Raw genomic sequence first — 17306 nt, 5'->3', positions numbered from 1 at the left:
CCCTCCCCGTCCGTTGCGAGAAAATGCCAGCTGCATAATTTCGCGATGCGCCGCGCGGTAGACGTGCAAGAGTCGGCAGATGTCCCATCTCGTGCTCGCTCACGTCATCCGGCTGTCGTTCCTTTGGCAAAATGGCCCGCCGTTTTCATTTTCTGTTCCGTCGAGGTCCCTTCATTCTGACGCGGCGACGACCTGTGGCGACGCCGGCGCCGGTTCCATCCCGATACGTCTCGACCGATATCGCGAACCGATTATCTCGCACGGGGATCCGCGTAATCCGCGAGATCGCGAATAAATCGAGCATTTGCTTCAACCCATTTCTCATTCTTCTCTTTCGCGAAAATCCAATCAACATTATTTATCGTGTAACTAAAATCATTTTCCAAAACAAACTTTGGGAATCTAATAATATTCACACCTGTGTGTGCGTATATATGCGTGATAAAATAAGACAAGTGAAATGTAATCTATCTGACATACATATGTAAAACAGCCGTCCTAATAAAGCGGTGGTAAAATTCCAAACTAAAATACCGGAATCAATGGATTATTAAGAATGATCGGGGAATCCCGCGAAGCGTCCAAAGGACCAACGGAACGCGAAAGCACCGGTCGCCGTTATCAGCTCGCGATTATCACGAATTATCGTCCGCGATATCCAATGCGAAGTGCCACGTATAAACGCGCGCATTCCCCGTGCGACCGCAGCGGCCTCGAATACTCCCCGAGACCATTACAGATCGATACTACCTGTAATCGTTTGCTGCTTAACACTTGACCCTTACGGGCGCACGCAGGCACGAAGGGTGGAAAATAGGAGAAGCAGGAAATTACGTTGAAAAGGCACGTAGCGGGTATCCGCCGCCGTGGCGGCGCGCCGACAATGGTAAATCGTCGTCTAATCTTCGGGACCTCTTTCCGACGCGGGGGGAGGGCCGGAGGTCGCGGTAATAAAAAGCAACGGCTCGCTTTTCAGCCTTTTAAATAGTACACGCGCCGCACAATGTACATATATTCCCGCCGGCGGCCGTCGACACGACGTCATGGAATCGCGAAATCGAGCGTTCGCATCACGGCGACGTGGAGGCGGAGGCGGTGGAGGAGGAGCGTAGCATTTAATTCGACGATTTGCATATGATGATTAGAATTAATAGCTCGTGAAAATGATAATTACGCTCATGAATCGGAGATCTAATGTAAATTAATAATGTGATATAAATCGAAAATGACGGGATATTATGTACGTATCGGCCGTATTAATCGAGCCCGACGCGAGCCGAGTAATTATACGGCCGGAAACAATGCCGAAAGCGGGCGAAATATTTCAAAACGACATTTAAACTATTTCGGCCTCGTTCGTCAGCTCGCCCGCTCGCTCGAGGATATTCGCGGTACAGTCACGAACAATGCTTTATATCGCGGAATTCGTGTCGCGAATCATTCCTATTTTAATTAATTTTTACTTAATAATGGCTTTTCCCTCGCGATTTTCGCGCGATTCGTACAGCGTATTTTATTTCGGACCTTTCGATCGTCATTCCCGAGTTGAAATTTTGACCCTGTGTGAAATCTTTGATTCCATAACATAGCAGGAGCTGAGGTGGCGAAAATAGGTACAATTTCAATTCTAATCATATAATTTCCTCTTACTTTCATCTTGATCGTGTCTTAAATTTCTATTATCGCTGTTTCGGCGCCGAAATCGGTTAAAATCAAAATTAAATCTGTACGTGAAAAATATATTAGTGTTAATTCAAATATTTCCATATATAAGCGAGAATATCCAGTTTTATATGAAGATTAAACTTGCTTGAGCTTGCTGCATGAAGAAACTTGATATAGTTCCGCTAAAATTGTCATTCAGACTAAAAAAATATGTCGGTTTTTAGACATCGTTCTTTCATATCGTTTGACTTCGTGGAGAATGCTTATCACCCTCGCGCCGAACCGGATATTCTCGTTCGTTATCTCGTCAGAAACGCGCGTTTTCCGCAGATAAACGGCGTTCGGAGCACGCCTTTTTTCCCGACGGCGCGCGGTCCGCGAAGGACCTCGACGAAAAAATTCGTGCAGCTAAGCTCGATCCCCGCCCGCCCGCCGCCTCTCCTTGCGCTGCTGGTACGCGATTTTGAAGTGTTCATAACTTATGCCGGTGGCGCCTTTTTTGCCTGTCGAAGCGCCGTATAAAACGAATTTATTGCGTCGGAGCATGCATGTCGTGACGGCGGCTGCCTGCCTGCCTGCCTCCGCGAATATTTTCGTGCACTCCTCGTGAATGACGCTATTGGAATTTCGCTCGTCGATGGGCCGATATTTTTAGGACATCCCGCCTATTACCGATTATGGGTCCCTCCGGCCCGCTCCGCTCCCCCGTCGTCCTTTTATCCGCGGGGAATATTCGTTTGATCGAAAATCCGCGCACGCGTCCCTCCCCGAGGTAACTCGGCCTCTTCGCGCGAACAAAGAGCGAGATTTCTCGTTTAAATGCGCGGGGAAACATCCACTCGCGCTCTATTCGCTGCATTTATCGTCGTTAGGACTTACCAACTTTCCCGGACTCTTACATCCTGCGGTATATTTTAAGGAGAGACTAGAACTCGCCCTTGAAAATTCCCCGAGTACCTCGGGCTCTCGCGAAAACCGCGAACCCAGAAGCCTCTCGAATAATGTATTAATCCTGAGCGTAACACTCGCGATCTTGACGCTGAAGTAACATTGTAGGTCTCTCAGGCATGCATCAAGAAAAAAAATGGTAAAAATCGTGATTCGTTTGAATTACGTTATTAAATTCACTGCCAATTTTTATTTATTGTATTTGTGGATCAGTTATCGCCAAGAAATCAATTATCTCATTGAATCTCATTACATCTTCATTCTGGCACATTGTGAATTCAATCGTGACGGTGACGATATTCCTATAGTCTTGAAGTTTCGGAAAAACCGTTTTTCGCAAATTTCTCCGGTTTCTTACCTTTTTTACGAAAGAAAGTAAACGCGGCAGGTTTCAACCGAACACAGAAATTTCACCAGACGAATTACCCCCGGGACAGAAGGCGAAGAAAATTGGAATTCCCCCTTCCGCGGAGGGAAAAAACGGGGCTTCCCGAAACTTTGTACATAACATCGTCACCGTCTCGATTGAATTCTCAATGTGCTAAAATTAAGACGCAGGCTTTTCAGAAAATTGGAACTGCGAAAAAAAAAGAATTTTCCCGCTTTTCCCCGAAACTTGAAACCTCAATATTCGCGGCAATATCAGGCCGGTCTTTCTGCCTCGACCACCACCACCACGACCTCCGAGCCGCGAGCTCTCTCCCACCTCCGCTGCCGCGAAAATCCGCGGGCGCGCTCTTTATCCGCGAGTAAACCCGGTCGGTTTTGATACGTAATAAAAGCGTAACGCTAATGCGCGCCGCGCGTTATCGCCATCCGCGAGTTATTACGCGATATCGCCGTCAACGAGCCCGCGCCACATAATCGCGGCCGTTCGCCGGCGCGTTGATCCGGCGAGCGCGCGTGGCCATATCTCGTTTTGACGGCGACGAGCAGAGAGCCATCGCTCTCTAGCGCGTAACAAACCGACGGCCGGCCAGCTCTCGTTCGCGTACAAACTTACAATCGCAATTACACATAAAGAGAGCGGGCGAAATCGCCGGGACGAGCGCACGCGCGTGTCGTGACGCCGGTGAATTATCCCCCGCGCGCGCGGACAGAGAGCCGTTTCTTTAATGTCTCCCGGCTTCCTGTGCGTGCAAACGCCACCACCGACATCATAGTCGCGGCAATATCGCTCTGCGCCGTTTCCTCGACTTTTTTCCTCTCGCCGCCCCCTCGTCGCGAGGGGTTACCTGGAACGGCGTGTGATTTACGCGGAACCGGCTTCGTTCGCGAGATCGGCCGGGGATCAACGCGAGGGAGGGGAAGAGAGAAAGTCGTCCGCATCACGCACGCACGCACGCACGCATTCGTCTCCGAGCGTCCTTACATACCGACCAGCAATTATCGGATTTCCGCACGGAATTCTACGGCGACTACTCGCGCACGGTGAGCCGCGAGGGTAACGCCCCTCCCCTTCCCCTCTCGTCGCTGGAGGAAAGGTCACGACACTCTTTCTTTCTTCAAGTGTTTCACGACGCGTCCGATACACTGAGAGAAAAATGATTAATTAACCAGGGTGTCCAGGTTAGGTTGTCTACTTTCCTGGAAAGGAGACCTGAAATCACGTTGTCAGATCGGAAAAACGGTATTATTTGAAGGAAATTATATTTGGTTTCTGATCCAAAATTTACTTCATTATATACGAAATACGATGTTTCGCTGAAACAAAGAAGTTCTTTAATACTTTTCTAACATAACATAGTGTTACTTCCTCCAAATAATTTATCGCTCGTGACAACAGCCATTACAAAGTTTGGATGAAAATACAAAAGAAACGTGTTGTTTGACATAAAGATATTTATTGTTTGACAAACTAAACAATCCTATATGTTGAATCAAGCATTCGTTTGTTTGCTCCATTCCAAAAGACAGATTTGTTTCAACCAAAGAGATTTCATTAAATCCAAAGAAAGTTCTTTTTCTGTGTGTACATATAACGTTATAATATTATTTAAATATATAATATTACACCGAACACTTCTTCTCAGTGTAGGGGAATTTGTTTTTAATAATACTCCGAAGACAAGTATTCCTATTGGATTCCGGTTTGGTTGCGTCGAGGTGTTGCAACCTTGTTTCTACTGACTGCACGACGCCGGACATGGTAATGACGGGGATCAAACGACGCTAAACCTATATCAGTCCGTCCGCGGGTTCTCCTTCGACTCGTGTGTGCGCAGAAGTTATCGTCGACTCATGAAATCGCCCCGCGCTCTTTAATTATACTTCGCCCGACAAAGGTGCTATTAGAGCACGGACGTATCGTGCGATCTCATAACGATCATACTTGCTACGACGTCCAATTTCGTTTTAGAAGCGATAATACACGGCTGTCATATCGGAGTCTCGTTCGACTTTGTGCCTCGGTTGGCTATCATCTTTCCGATAGGCCGCGGAATTCTCGGGTGTTTGGGTCGCCACAGGGGCTTACTCGGGTCGACCTCGCTGGATCGGCGAATTCTTAGTGAGGTCCTCGGAGATGTGTGAGATTGGCCTCGTTATGTCCGATGGCCCATCTCGGACGTTTGACGGCTTGACCATTGAAATCGTTATCGAGAAGGTCGACAAGGAGAGGAAGAAGTCACGAAGGCGGATTTGCCGGAGGGAAGGACTTTTCTCCTCGAATATCGCGTATCTCGATCTCGTATCTCGATCCCTCCGTCGTCGGCAGTCGAGATCGAGATCATATTTAAATAAATGATCTGCAAGTGGGTTTTTTTCATCATATTTTATAAATAACAGCATATCGGGCGCTGCCACTCGAAGCGTCGTGCGCTAGAAATGCAAAATGTTTCATACATTGTCGCGCCGCCGGGGCGAAATCGATATTATCCCAGGCTTCATCAATAGCCCAGGTAGAAAAGTGTTATTCGTGTCGCCGGTACTCGTCGTGTTATTGCACGAACTTCCGTGATTAAGTGTCGTTTTAAAATGTAACGCATAGAGAGAACACACTTCGCGTGAAAATCTGCGGAAAAAGAGGGTGCCATGTCAGTTGCCGCGGGTCATTGTACTCTCTCTCTCTCTCCCCCCCCCCTGCGCGACCGAGGGCCGTGATTAAGAGCCGTTTCAAAACTGATGGCATATACCGATATGTCGCTTCTTTGAATGTTAAATGGGGCCGCTCTGATTAAGCATACTTTTTTACGAGCGTTGTTTCAAAGATTTTTATCGTTTTGCACGGAAGAGAAATTGCAAATCCAATATTCTTTGCTCGCGCGCTCCCTCCTCTTTCTCACCCGTTTGTCCTTCCTCTTTGCGACGCTCCTTCTTGTATTTTTTAATATTTTAATCGACATACACATAATACACACACACACACACACATATACATAGATGCAAAAGAGTGCGCGCATCGCCGGCCTCCTGGTCGCGGGCGTATTCTTTACGGCCGCGCCGAACTGTCATCCTCGTCGTCGTCGTCGTCGTTACATTATTCGTCTCGAATGTGCTTTTAACTTCTGACACCTATTAAAAGTAATACGTCCTTCCTTAACTGCTTACGTCGCACTAAACAGGATAACGAGCTAAAAAACGAGGAAAAAAAAGAGAAAGAGAGCAGCGGAACGTACAGAAAGCGTTCGAGAGCGGAGCACTCATTAAAAACTATGGCGACGGCGAGAAAAAAAAATAAGTAGGACAGTTTCGACGTCCCTCTCGTGCCCCCTCCCTCGCCCCCCGATGCGAGCACCCTTTTCGCGCGCGGAGTGAAGCGAGATAGGAGGAGAGAAAGAGAGAGAGAGAACCCGTTCGCGTTTTCTTGAGCGATCGTCGAGAGAATATCGCGCCGGCAGGAACGTTTATCAAAAGATTCTATCAACGCAAATAAGCCGTTTGTCGGCGACGTTTCCCGAGCGGTTTCCCCAGACAGTCGACGAAGGAAGGAAGGAACGGACGGGCAGGCGGACGGACTCGCTGCGCTTTCCGTCTTCGTCGAAGGCGGAAAACGAGACACAATAGTCGCGGGCGCACACGAACGTTTTCGGGTATATAAACTCGGTCAATTTGTGGACGTTCCTTCGGTTGCCAGCGTATGTCCGACATACGACGCAACATGCGGCCCGCGGAGAATAGAAGATATCCATTTGTTGCCTTCTTTGTGCGGCGTGCGCGCGCGTGAGCGGGCACGGTGTCTTCCGCTTTTATCGTCTCCCGGCGTTGTCTTTTAGAAGATTACTTCCATATTTCGTTCCGACGGGGAGCTATTGTGCCGCCTTTGCGTGCCCGCGTTTTCCACATTTTCCTTGGCAATAAAAATATGTAAATAGCGGGAATTTTCGCGCCGCGCACGCTCGCGTGCTCGTACGGCCGGCGGATGGGCGTTTCGCGCGAAAGCTGAAAGGATCGGCCCCCATCTGTATTTATAGAATGCGCCTCAACTATTTGCGATCGAAATCCGCAAACTGTTTCCCGGACAATATTTGTTAACAACGTTGACAGATCCGTCGATCGGCCGGGATTTAGCGAATCAACGGACCCCGGTGCTTTTGATGTGCCTCGTTGATTAAAGGCACGCCGGTCGTATCGTTGCGCGCAAGAGTAGCGCGAAAGAGCATTGAAATCGGTACTAAAAGAGTAATTAATCTTGGCACTAATGGCAAGGTGGATTTCCAGCGTATCCAGGAAAGTGCACCGAGAAACCGATTTGGTTGGCCCAAACAAAATGTTTGTTTCGACATGGGCGAACAAATTTTTTCGCTGTGAGAACCAAAATTTGGTTCTCCGAAACGAAGATGAAAAATACCTGATTCGGAGAACTAAAATTTTTATTCAGAGAATCATATTTTGGCTCTCGTAACCAAAACATTACTGTCCATAAACAAACGAGCATTTTGTTTGAACCAGCTAAATTCTTTTTCAGTGTAGAGTTAGACGTTGCTTTGTTTATTTTCCATGTGATCAATGTACAAAATGGGTAAAAGAAGCGGATAATAACATGTGAAACATTCTTTAAGAACAATTCCTTCAACCAGAACACATCTGATTGTTTTTTTTTCAGTTAATGCAACAGTTAATGCAGATTTTTTATTCCGTGTGGTAACACTCAAAATACATATACATATATTTAAGCACTTGTACACCCCTTTTTATTGTCTGCGCATCTCTATCAGATCAGCTGATGTACAAAAATATAGCATTAAGAAAAATAAAAAATTATAATATCTTCGTATTTGTAATATTGTGTACGTATGGCTACCTCGATTTTGTTTCAAATTAACATTTGTTTATTACTATTATTATTAACATTTATTATTTATTATTTAGGTAATACAATAAATGTGTAGGAACGTAATTGCTTGATAAATACTAAGTTTTTGAGTGGCTCTCTTGATGCGTTACTAAAAATACTAATGGGTAATATATCCTTAATGCTTCCTAGAAAAAAGTTCAACGGCATCGCCCGCGCGGCCAGAATAACGGAAGTTTGGAGAATTCATTATGGGTGTTGTCGGGAAATTAAGACAAGACGTTAACCGGGAAATACACGGGAAAGCTCTCGAGAACGCGAGGAATTGTAATTATTTTTAATAACAAGGCCGCGCGCGCAGTCAGCGTCTTCGAAATGTGCGTGTTACTTTTATTTCCGTTCCCTTTTTGTCCCGTTAACTTTTTGTCTTTACAGCGTCATTTCGCACTTAATGTTGCGCGTATTTCTCCATATATGTTTGCTCGCTCTTGTATTGCGCGCATCGTAAAATGAAAATACGCCGAAATTGCGGCGCGGTTCGCACGTCGAAAGCAATAAGATGCGGCTGTAAATTTTTCGGGGCGAGCCACTTCCGCCGGCGCGAATCGATTACGCTTCTTTCCTTCTTTTGTGAGAAACAGAATCCGAGCATTCTCTCGGAACTTCCGCGGCAACGAACCGCGCTTTAATCATGTTAATCTCCTCAGGGATGAGTTAATCAAAAGAAAACGATCTGATTATAAAGTGACATGTTTCGTGACGAGACTTCTTTCTTCTTCTTGTGAAGTTTTATTTATATAGTAATTTATATTCACAGGAAGCAATCCCCTTTGGGAACAGAAAAATAAGATATACATGGTATACGGGAAAAATAAAAAGGACGAAAAATATTTATATATAAATACACAAACATGCAATAAAATAACAAAGAAAAATAAGATAAAATAATAAAAAAGGATTATATTCATACAGAAAATAAAGAGATTGAGGTTTGGCGGTGAATGTTTATTTACGTTCGTTATATTTTGTCAACATGGTGCGAGTTGAAATAGAGAAATCGAATGTATCCAAACATCCGCAAATTTGTCAGCATCCCTGAAGAGATTGATATACCGCGATACCCCGGCGATGTGAAAGGAACGAACAAAGCGCGTTGTGCTTGCGCTCGCTACGATGTACGATATCTCGGCGAGACCGCGAGGGAAAAAATATCCGCCGTCTCGCGGAAACTCGCGCGTGTCGCGGCACGTGCCGTTTCCTGCGGACTGCAAGCTGCAGGCCGCGCTTCGGCGAATTCAAGGCGTCGCGGATATTTCGAGAAAATCTATTTAATCTCCGGCCCCGTCGATGAAGCGGCGTGCCGCCGTCGCTTAGGCTTCTCCGATGAGAAGCGAGGTCGGTTTTATTATCGGAGTATTTATTATCGAGACGAGGCACACGATGGCGGGAAATCAGAGGATGTTTTTTCTTCTCGAAGGTGAAAGGCGGCGAGAGTAGCGGAGAAAGAATGAGAGTGGGGGAGAGAGGGGGGAGGGAATCGCATCTCGAGCTTTAATTATCTATGGTGGTCTTTTGAAGCCGAAATGCTCTCCGTCTCGACCGCTCTCCTTGTGACAATTATTATTGTAAATGTTACGTGTTTCTATTCGCGTCGTTTCATGCCGATGCGCACACACTTTGCACCGTGTCCGTCTCCGTGGAATACGTCAGCGGGAGTCTCTTTCTCTCTCTCTTGCGCTTCTTGTCGCCGAAACTGATAAAGCTCTCGTGGTTTCTTACGACTCGGTTGAACGCGGAAGTCTTCGCGAAGCGTTTTTCTACACACACACACTCTCTCTCTCTCTCTCTCGCTGTCTCGCTCTTTCTTCCCGTCTCTGTCAAGTGCCGGATAGATCCCGGAAAAACTTGCCGCAGCGCCGGGACGCGGGAAAGAGAATATTTGCTGCCTCGGGTATATTTGCTGCGGAAGCAAAAATTCCGCTTCCTTCCGCAAGCAGGCGAGCTAGCGTCTGCCAAGTTAATCCCGTTTCCTCGTACTATAATTAATCGGATTTCTCGACATGGTCACTTCGCGTTTATTCTCAGAGAGGAAAGATACTACCCGTGTCGATCTTCACCGGAGGAGATTATTAATAAATATCTGCGCGAGAATTACTCGGGTTTGCATCCGTAGGGTTGTATGTAAATATTCAGAGGAACACTGTCGATCCTACTATATCTCGGCGAGACCGAAATTATAATTATTCCCGGTATCAATCATATTTTTTGTTATTCTAATGAAAGAGTAGCAACTACGTAAGATTATAGAGGTTACGTAAGATACGTAAATGAATACATATAACTATGTTAATTCAATTATAACGAGAAATATCACTTTTCTTTAAATGAACGGCAAATTTACGTTTGCACATGCGAGTTACCGAAATGCGACATGTTAACTTTCAGGAAAATGTCAACGTTTACAAAACACATTCCCAGGCATCTTGATGTAATAATATTCATAACGGATCCCGTCTCTTTTCTTTCAGAAGCAGCGGTAAGTCCGAGATCATTTCCAAAGCCGTCGACACGGACGGTCGTCTGTCCGTCCATCCGTCGGTCGCGCGGAAAAACTGTCGCAAGGTCAGTAATCGGAGCGTGCTCTCGCCGGCGAAGCGGTGAATAATCATGAGATCGAGAGGAGGCTCTATATAGCGTTTGCATGAAATTACGCGGTTGAACGCCGATAACGGTAGACACCGCCGTCTTCGTCGGGCGGCGGCGAGGGCGTGTGCGACGAGGAAGACGCGATCCTCTGGCGCATTAGCGCCGGCGCGCAAGCTGGCTATCAATATTAACAAGATAGTAATCGGACGCCAGATGTAGAGACACGTTCGATCGATAACGGGCCGCTGCCATGTATATATACATATATATATATATATACATATACACGCGCACATATACAAAGCGTTCGCCGGGACAAATCGATGGCGATACGAAACGCCACGGCGTATTCGTCGTCTTGTCCCGTCCATCGGCGTCTAACGACGTCGAAAGTTTTCGTTTTTCCGCCGATTCCGCGGAATTTCACACGCGAACCGCCCTTGACGACGACGACCGACGACGCTCGCGTGTGGACGCGATCCAAAAGGGTTAAGTAACCGCCCAGTTTGATAACAAGGCAATGAATAGTGATGAGCCGGAGTATGTCACACACACGTGCACACATACACGGTACACACGGTCGAGAAACTGTGCCTCACTTCGGGCGCGCGGAATTTTGGATCCACCCACGTCACGTTAGCACCTGTCCAATTGCGTCGCCATTAATCATGCGTTTAACTCTCTCGGTGCTTTCTGGCGTCCCCCCTTCCCCCTCGCGCTGTGGCACGCTTTCGAGCTAATCGAATTAAAGCGCGGCCCATAATCCGCCGATTCGTTCGACGGGCACGATTATCGGAGGGATGTGATGTTTGAGATTATTAACTTAAGGTTTTAATTGAGAGGTTCATCTAGAATCGGGCGCGAAACGAGACGAGGCAGGGTGTGAACGAGGTATAATAGTGTCTTCAGCGACATATAATATATAACTATTATCACACTGACATATAATATTTTTATTAATTCATGTATATTTTAATAGCTTGTAGTAATATTTACTTGAACATAGTAATATCTTAATTTATAAATAAATTACTAAGTGTAAAATGGTTCTAAATTTAAGAGAATATTTGTTAGAATTATATAATATTTCTTCTCTATTGAAAAAACTTTGCGGTTTTAAATTTAGATTGTTCTGTCAACTATAAATATCATTTTCTTAAATAAATTGCGATATTTTCTCAATATTACTAATTGTTTTAGCACATAAGTAAATGTTAAATGAAGGAAATATCATATTATACATAGTCATTTATATTTCTACTTGTACTAAATACTTGCCAAGGAATATTAGAATAACCATTTCTCTTGGATCAAATAAATATTATTTGAACGGTAGCTCCTTTCGTCAGTGTGATAATAGTTATTGGCTCACCTTGTATATATACGTATAGTTTTCAATATGTCGGCGATGTTTTGTTGCTACACAGTTACGCGGTTATAGTTCGGCATATTAGTCATAGTTTGTTCCACGAGTTTGATAAGCCCCGCAACTTAATCCGCCACGGTTTAACGCGAGGCAACATAAATATTCTCAAGATAATCGCGAGAACCCCGAAAATTCGCAGCCACAGCACCGCCACGTCGGTAGCGGCCGTCACCTTCGGTCTCGTTAATCCGGCGCTTGAAACGATCATAAAATTTCTATCGTCGAGCGAGCCTAGATGTTTGCTTGCACGAGGGTCGATCCCGGACCTGAGAGATGAAGACGGGGGGGGGAGAGAGAGAGAGAGAGAGAGAGAAAGCCGAGCGGCTTGGTGGTCATAAAGCATTGAATAATCATGAAGCTAATCGCGCGACACGCGCGTTGCCTTCTCGTCGGCCGGCCGGTGGGAGGGCGGGAGCGACGAAGTCGCGATCCCTCGGCGCATTAGCACCAGCATGCGCGCGCGCGAGTGCTCCATCAATATTAATAAGATCGTAACCGTGCGGACAGTGTCGGCACGACGGCTATACGAAGAGAGAGAGAAAGAGAGAGAGAGAGAGAAAGCCGATCGGATGGCCAATTTGCCTAGCGGTTAGATGGCCGGATTTTTTGTCTCGCACCTTCTCTCTCTCTCTCTCTTTTATAATGTGTGCGCTCCATCTTTGCTGATCTCGCGAACGAATCGAGACGCGGGCTCGCCGACGCATTAATGAGCGGGTACGACGTTTCGTAACGCGCTGCGTCGCGCTGCATCGCGTCGCCTCACGGACTCGTGCTCGAGGGCACGTCGAGGCTGAGCGAGGCTTAAAGTGTCGTAATAGCGACGTCCACTTGGTCCATAAACATTGGCCGAGCCACGTCGGAGGGAGCGGGGTGGTTCACCGGGAACCCGTACCGCCGCCGTCGCCGGCGGCGGCGATGCGAGCCGCGCGGGCGGCTTCCTCTCAAAGGTAAACGGTATCGGGTCCGTTTGATGTTTGAAGTCGCCAATGTGTGGACAGAGTCTACGTAGTGAGCGAGTTTCTCTCTCTCTCTTTGGTCGGAGCAGACTTGGTTAACCCATGGTAGGCCATATTATTTTCTGCGGCTCGCCAGATGTGACTTTTATGGTACCGTGTATGTGTATGCGCGTGTGTGTGTGTGTGTATGTATGATTATATCAGTGGTGAAACAATTAAGATGTACGGCTGTCAATATTAACTCTGCAGTCCGGTTTTTCATTTTCTGGTCAACTTGATTAGACTTAGACTGATGTTAATGCAAAAATTATGTTTCTATTTACGGTTGGTCGTTAAACTGGTAATTTTGTAGTGGCAACTTGTAAAGTTTAATAATTAACCGTGAAGGGAGGGATGTTCGCATTATCATCGGGGTAAAGTCGAAACTATAAGTTGGCCGGAAAATGAAGGATCGGGTCTTAGAGTGATACTTACGATCTGGAGGTAACATCATAGGTCTCTTAGGCCTGCACTGAAAGAAGATGCGTGTAGGCCTCGTAGGCCTAACATGTTACCGTCAGGTTGAGGTAGATTAAAAAAAATTGAGTAATCGTATAAAGAAAAACAAATATTCCATCAGCGGGATATAGATTAAAAATGAATCCATTTTTCAGGGGATTTCGAATTTTATTTTTAAAATAGCTATCTCACGCAAAGAAAAGCAAATATCTATTGATGTGGACATGTTGCAAAACTGACCGAATAAAATAAATTTTTGCGATATTTAATTTTTTGTCGGTAAAAGACGGTTTTATTTGACGTGTAGCCGGCAGAAAATTGCAATTCGTCGCACAGTAATTCAGGTTAGCCAATCCCGGTTTAGTGGGGCGTTGTTTTACAAATCGCCTACGACTATAACTCGCATGCTTTGGAAGGGANGGGGGGGGGGGGTGGAATAATCTCGCTTTCCGCCGAACAAGAAAGAGAGAGAAAGAGGCGTCCAGAGGCGCGGCCCGAGTCTTCGCGGCGAAACGTCATTTTTTCGGGGAAATCGTCCGTTTCGTCGGTGGAACTCGTCACGCATCGCGGTTAAGCGGTTTAAGAGAGCTTCCCGTGCACGCATATCCGCTCTCTCTCAAGAGAGAGAGAGAGAGCGAGCAGAGTCCAATCTGGAAAATGCACCGAGCGCGCGGTAGCGCATCGATCGCGCTTCGTCTCGCTGTATGAACGGATATGAACGGAATACACTGGGCCGCGCTAATGCACACTACACCGTAATGCCGGGGGTATCCTAACTTTACGGCGTCCATCACGAACTCGTTCCGCTCGCCGCAGCTGCTCCCGCTGATACTTCAACATGGGCTTCGTCCGTTAGCGGTAAAGTGAGAGCCGAGCAAGAGGGAGAACAAGAGCAGCGACTCGCCGCCGCAGCAGCTTCGCTTGAGCGGAGACGAGCTCGGAAGGCTCGGGGCATGCCGACGGCCGGGCCTCGACAAAGTGTGCCGCTCGCGCTCACCGACAGTACGAAATTAGCTTACGGATTCACGATAAGCGGCTTACGGCTTCGAGCGGGATAATCCGCCGGTCCGCAATCGATTCTTGATCGTCGGTCGAGAGAAAGAGAGAGGGAACACTTTGAACTCGCGCGGGACTTCGCTCGCTCGTCTAGCGTCGGCACATGCGCGAAACGATAACGCCCTTCCGTCTTCCACCTTCCTTCCACCCGGTCTAACGATCTCGACATTTTGCCTCTTCAGCGGAGAATGACTGCGCGATTAGTCCACGGGTCAATGCCCAATCACCGGCACGGGGCTTGATTCGAACGCCGCCGAGAGTCGGCTGGCGCCGTCGGACACACGTCGTAAGTCACGATAGCGCCGAGTGTTTTTAGCGAAACGTGCGCGTAGGTATGCGCGATTGGTTGTACTCGGAGGAACCGGGGGATGGGGTACCCGTTCGGGCGATCGCGGGAAAACGGCAATAACTTCCCATTTGTAGCGCCAAAAGAGAAATATAGCGACGCTTTGAAGAGTTAATGTCGAAGTAGACAGACTTAATGTAGAACTTAAATTTCGACTCAGGAATCGTCGCCTCGATGGATCTCGTTTCATAATTAAAAGCCCTGGCGTACACCGAGTCCCGACGGTCTTTTTAAACATTTACTAGACCAAAAGTTGACACGAAGTGTCTATTTAATAAACTAGAATCTTGGTCGGTACGTGCCAACAAGGCGAGCTAAAGTAGCGGTCGACGTAATTTCCGCACTTTTTTACGCCATTTACTACCGCCGGGCGGAAGGATTAAATCATTAGGGTAACGAGTAGGTAATGAGAGAATCCAATCGGTCCGACTTAGCGACTCGGCCGCAAAACGCCGAGCAACTTCACGGAGAGACGAGACCCTCCTCGCCTCCGCGCGCCGTTCCGTAATCCGGCGCGTCGCGATGGAGAATCTTTAATTAAGTTAAGTCGCTCACCTCCTGTCCTTTGATGTTTCTGTATCGAACCCATTTACCCAGTCGCGGCCTCCAGTATTCCAGCAGATACGCTTCCGCGTATTCAACGCCCACGCCGTTTCCGAAACGGCCCTGGGTAGCGGTAGCTGTGATCAAATGGATGGTGTGGAGGTCGATCTCCAGCCATTCTCGTGCTTCCTTGGTGATTTGGTTCTTAGGACACCAGGCACCGCCGAGATTCTCCGATTTCAATCTGTAACCATCGACATAGTCGAGTATCGAATTAACTCCAGCTCTCTCTTTCTCTATCTCTCTTTGATTTGCGCTTAGTTGATCGCCCGGATTTATCGAAATTATTATTGAAGTTATTCGCTTTTAATATTCCCGTTAGGTATCTTAGAAAGTCTCCATTTTTTCACGTAAAAGTGCGCCGCATTTTTTATATTGAATTTAAATTAATCATGTTTGCTTGGGAATATTTTAGTGGTATGTATTTGATTTTTATTACATATCACTATCTTCACTTAAAACTCTCATTATAGAAAAGTTGTTAGTTTTCATATATTTAAACGTTAATTTTATAATATATTTATATATTTTCTTTCTTCTCTCTCGAATGATATGTTTAATTATGTATGTTTGATGTACCAAAAATATGATTTCCCGCAAATATCTGGGCAAATAAACAAATAAATATCAGTGAGAAATCAATTGCGATGCGCGACTACTAATATTGAATTCGATTGGAAAAGAATTGAGGTCGCAAAGGGAAGCGAATACCTCATTGATGTAATGAAATAAATTTACTTTGATTATCTAAATTTAGTTTTACTATTTAACTTATTCAATTTATTTTAATTTCATTTGAAATGAATTTCGACGGTACTTTTTGTTCCCCGAAAGGCGGTTTTATATCGCGCGTCGCGGAAAACTGTACTTCATCAAGCCGGCTCGACGAGCGCATTTCAGCTCGGCACGGCGCGCTTTAAACGCGCATTCAAGTACGCGAGTTCAAGTTTTAATCTCGTCGATTTCGCGCGACGATTTTTCCGCGGGTATTCCATGTCGTTTCGAGCACCGGGGAGCACCTTCGTCCCTGCGATTCGGAAGTTCGACAAATTCGCGGACAGTTCGACGACGGCCGCTCCGAGACGCTCGGAACGATCGCACCGGTGCGTTCTTCACGCGCTGCTCTCCCTCTTCGTCCTTACCTGATCGCGAGGCAGCCCCTTCCGAAATTTTCGAACGACTTTGTATACTTTCGGGGCTTTCTGCTCTGCGCGCTCGTAAAAGTAACGATCTAATTAGACGTGAAAGTATCGAGTTAGTTCCTCGCCGGCACCCACCGCTCGTCCCGCGCTATCTGAGGATCAACCCACGTGCGGTCGACCGTCGAAGTCCTCGCACCGAATTCCGATATTATCACGTTTACGTGCGCGAGAAATCGGGGGGATTTCCCTGCGCTTCCCCGTCCCCCTCTCTTTCCCTCTTTCTCCCCGGGCTCTCGGACGTTATTTCGCTGACGCCGTGCAGCCTGCGCGCACGGCGTGAATCCGAATTGCATTTTAATGAAGCACACGGAACACTCGGCATTAGAATAAAAAGGTGTTTCGAATTCCTCGCCTCGGCAGGAAACGTAGCTCGCAGCCGTTCGACGACGCTCGTTAGAATACCGTCTATTTCATTCCGCTCTCTCGGCCGATAACAAAAATAATATCGCTGCGTACACCGTTAACATCGCGCTACGACGTCGCTATAATATAATTACGTAGAATTCAGATATATAAAAAGGATCGTACTGTCGTCCCGGAAGACGCGAGACCGATAAAGATAGTGGGCGAGCGAGCGAGAGAGAGAGAGAGAGAGAAAGAGAAAGAGATGACGAACGCAGTCGGATAAGAACGCGAGAGGGAACGCGAGGGTCCGGAGCTTTCTCCCGGCGATCATCGGTAAGCCGGCGGCTTATCGAGATTTCCAGCAAAGCGACCGATCCGATAA

At 46.8% G+C, this 17306-nt stretch overlaps 1 protein-coding gene across 1 annotated transcript in view; it reads right to left on the bottom strand.

Annotated features, from left to right (window-relative positions):
- The window catches only part of LOC106750086 (discoidin domain-containing receptor 2-like), a 206020-nt gene that overhangs the window by 70176 nt on the left and 118538 nt on the right, over positions 1 to 17306 (bottom strand). The window contains exon 5 of the mRNA XM_014630167.1: positions 15330 to 15561. Within this exon, the coding sequence (XP_014485653.1) occupies positions 15330 to 15561 (232 nt within the window). The remainder of the gene's footprint in view (positions 1 to 15329; positions 15562 to 17306) is intronic.

The sequence above is a fragment of the Dinoponera quadriceps genome, unplaced genomic scaffold (genome assembly GCF_001313825.1).
Source record: "Dinoponera quadriceps isolate SergipeBrazil2010 unplaced genomic scaffold, ASM131382v1 scaffold4444, whole genome shotgun sequence".
Lineage (NCBI taxonomy): Eukaryota > Metazoa > Arthropoda > Insecta > Hymenoptera > Formicidae > Dinoponera > Dinoponera quadriceps.
The sequence above is the reverse complement of the archived record's forward strand: the minus strand, read 5'-3'. Positions and strand labels throughout refer to the sequence as shown.